Below are 3,779 nucleotides of genomic sequence, written 5' to 3'. Positions count from 1 at the left end.
CCCGGCTAAGATGACACATTTCTTAGCCGGCACAAGATTTTAGGAGTTATTGGTTAAAGTGTTTAATTGGAGAGAGAAAAAGTGGGTGTAAGTGTTAAAATAGTGAGAGAAAGAAAGATACTCCCTCCGTCCCAGAATAATTTGTCCCAGTTTTCCATTTTGGTCCGTCCCACATAATTTGTCTCACTTCACTTTTACCATTTTTGGTAGTGGACCTCATATTCCACTAACTCATTCCTACTCACATTTTATTATAAAACTAATATATAAAGGTAGGACCCACATTCCACTAACTTTTTCAACCCACTTTTCATTACAATTTTTAAAACCCGTGCCCGGTCAAAGTGATCCGAATTATCCGGGACGGAGGGAGTAATATTTTAATAGGGGTGAGAAGAAGTTGTTGGGTGTATTAATTGGAGAGAGAAAATTTCTAAAATAGGAAATGTGTCATCTTAGTTGGGACAAACTAAAAAGGAAAACGTGTCATCTTAAGCGGGACGGAGAGAGCAGTAAATTAACACAATTAGGCCTATTTATTCTTTGATTAAGAATGCTGTATACATAACTAAGTAGGATATCAACTCGCCATACCTTAATTTTAGTATAAGAAATTTGGAGTTGTTTAGGTAAAGTAACCTTATTTCTCCGAGATACATGAACTAGATTCTTTAGTTATTACTATCAAATTTTAATTAATTAATGTAGACAAAAGAATGCAAGTTCCTATACTAAAGTGTATAAATTATATAATACATATATTCAATTAGAGGTTTTCTAGATTCTAATGTTGGATTTTAATTAAGTAGCACATTTATGCATTTGTTGTGCTTACATTCTCAACGTGTAATATCCATTATGGGTCTAGATTAAATTCATCTCTTGCTTTCTAAACATTTCATTATACTATGATTAAAAGAAATTCCTAGAATCGATGAATCAAGTCATCAAATTTTCCTTTCTCCCACATTTTGAATATGTGGTTATGTGTGGATATTATCATCAACTTTCCTTGTCAACTTTTCATATATTATAATATAATAATCCGTTGATTACGGTTTCGATGTTACTTCTCCCGTTGACATAATTGACAATACTTTTTTCTTAAACACGCTTTAATTATTCTCCACCAATTATAAGCTCCTTACTCTCCCACATCTTAGCACTATTAAATATCACTCTAAGTAGAGAGAGAGAGAGGAAGAGAGAGAAAATGGTGAAGCCAGCTTCCTTTGACATAAATGGAATGAAAAGTGGAGCTTGGAATGAAGAAGAGGACAACAAACTGAGGGCTTTTATCGGCCGATTCGGCGAAACCAACTGGCGGCAGGTGCCGGAGTTTGCCGGTAAGCCGGAGCCCTCCGATTAGGGCTGCTTTTAGAGTACATAATTAGTTAAATATTGTTGAAAACCCTAGTTATCTATATATGTTTTTCTTGATTAGGGCTTAGTGAAATCAATTTATTAGTTCATCTTATCTTTGATCTACTATGCATATGTGAAAATTTGAAAACCCTAATTAGCCATCACATTGATTTCAAATATTTCAAGAAAATTAACATTTTGTACAATTCAGACACACTCACATTAGGTGTGTCGAGCGCCAGTGACCTATTGATTGGAGGAGAAACAGTCTAATTGATTTTGGTAATTAGATTAGATCTTAATGAGAGGTGATTTTACATATATATGATATATTATGATGGTTATATTGTGTGTGTTCATTATACTCCCTCTGTCCCACTAGAAATGAAATATTTTCCTTTTTGGATTGTCCCATTAAAAATGAAACGTTTCTTAAAATAGAAATAACTTTATCTCTACTTTTCCATCTCTCTTACTTTACTCTCTCTTCTTTAACTCACAAAACAACACTACATAAAATCTTATGCCGAAAAACAAACGTTTCATATTTATTGGGACGGAGGGAGTATGTTTTTTGTGACATACGATAATTAACATATGTGATTTAATTTTAATCAATTTAGGGCTGAAGAGGTGTGGGAAGAGTTGCAGGCTGCGTTGGGTGAACTATTTGAGGCCTGGTATCCGACGTGGCAACTTCACCAAAGAAGAAAAACATCTCATCATCGAACTGCACGATCTACTGGGAAAAAAGTATGAATTAATTTCATTTTGTAGGCATTTTATTTTTAAGGATTTGGTAAGATAGATAAAAAAAATAGTGTAGGTTAATGCCTTGGTAATATATTTGGAATTTTGGGACATCAATTGAGCTAATTTTGTTTAATTTACATCCCATTTAAATTGGAGAAATTATAGTAAAGAGGATACAAATTAAAATTCAATCATCTACCTTATTAATTTTTCTTGTGGGATTGAAAAAAAATGCTAATAATAAGGTTACAAATATCAATTATGAAAAGTAAACATTCATTTTGTTCAATTTATTATAATTACTAATTTAATTCAATTAAAAACAGATGGTCAGCCATTGCTGAGCACTTTCCTGGGAGAACCGACAACGACATCAAGAACTACTGGCACGCCCACATACACAAACGCAAGGGCCGCCGCAATGGCACCTGCGCCCGTGTAACTAGAGAGATCAAGACCCACAATCTGGCCCAGGAAGAGCTATCTTCCGACAGCAACTCTAGTACTATAACAGACTGTCTGAATCAAAACACAACTGCATTTTCCGAGGTTGCCTTCAACCAACCTGCGGAAAACATAGGTGTTTTCGAGTCGAGTGCAGATTCCTATTTCAATCATGGGAGCTTTATTGAGCAAGATTATTTTGATGGGATGGAGGAGGAAAATGTCATGTTTTTACCAAGTGATTACTCAGATGTGGGGGTTGCTTCTTGGGATTTGAATGCTACATTTGAACAAGACTTCAACAAAATATTTGGTGATTACTATGGAAAGTAGAAGTATGATTAAGGTATCTACATATATTAGAGCAACAAGTCCTGCATCATATATAATGCAATTGTGTGTAGTTGGTTGTGTTTGTATCCCTTAATAAGTTGCTCATGAGAATCTTGAGGGGTATTTGTGTTTTTGTTGTAATATATATGATTCGGATGTCTTGCATCATGTGGTTTTATGTGTTATGTTAAAACTATCTAAGTGTGTTGTGTATTTGAATTAATGATATGATATTGTTGTGATTTTATGTTGTTTGTGTTGAATTAGGGACTATGGGAAGCATTAAAATTTCATTCTTTGATGTTTATATGTAAATCTCCGTAGGTAGGTGGTGTTCGATATATTAGACAAGAAATACTGAGATTTAATATGACATAAGTCAAAATAGATTTAATAGTGGGTGGGTGAAGTGTAATCTTAACACTTTGGAGGTGTGCCATGATATATTGTCATAGGCCAAGTTTTTTTTGAAAGGACAAGTGAAGTAGATATGAGAATAAATATGGTCTTATACAGACTAAACAGGAGAACTTGTCCCAAAAGACTACAATGTTAGGAGAGAGAGTTCATTTAGTCTATATACCCCACACCTGTTGTTCTCACAACCGATGTGGGAATTGGGACGATAACATTCGACCCTCCTTTAAGGGCCAACGTCCTCGTTGGTCACAACTGGTTCTTTGCCAGCCACCACTCCGAATTCTTGTTGGTCACAACGGATTTTTTGCCCGGCTACCACTCCATCAGTCACCACTCCGAGTCGGCCCCAAACGCACTCGTTGGTCACGGCGAGTTCGCCAAAGTAAGGAGGAAACATAATGTGTGTGTGTGGAATTTTGCTGAAAAGTAGTTGTTGGGAGATTGGGAGAGAAGTGCAGAGGAGA

General features: G+C 35.4%; 1 protein-coding gene across 1 annotated transcript; it reads left to right on the top strand.

Moving 5' to 3' along the window:
• The first annotated feature begins 1,213 nt into the window (after window positions 1-1,213).
• Window positions 1,214-2,895, top strand: LOC125195613 (transcription factor MYB10-like). Its single transcript, XM_048093746.1, has 3 exons — window positions 1,214-1,346; window positions 1,989-2,118; window positions 2,445-2,895. Exons 1-3 carry the CDS (start codon window positions 1,214-1,216, stop codon window positions 2,893-2,895), a joined length of 714 nt encoding a protein of 237 aa, XP_047949703.1.
• Window positions 2,896-3,779: the final 884 nt, after the last annotated feature.

Source organism: Salvia hispanica, chromosome 6 (assembly GCF_023119035.1).
Source record: "Salvia hispanica cultivar TCC Black 2014 chromosome 6, UniMelb_Shisp_WGS_1.0, whole genome shotgun sequence".
Taxonomy (NCBI): Eukaryota; Viridiplantae; Streptophyta; class Magnoliopsida; order Lamiales; family Lamiaceae; genus Salvia; species Salvia hispanica.
This window is presented reverse-complemented; position numbering and strand designations above follow the sequence as displayed.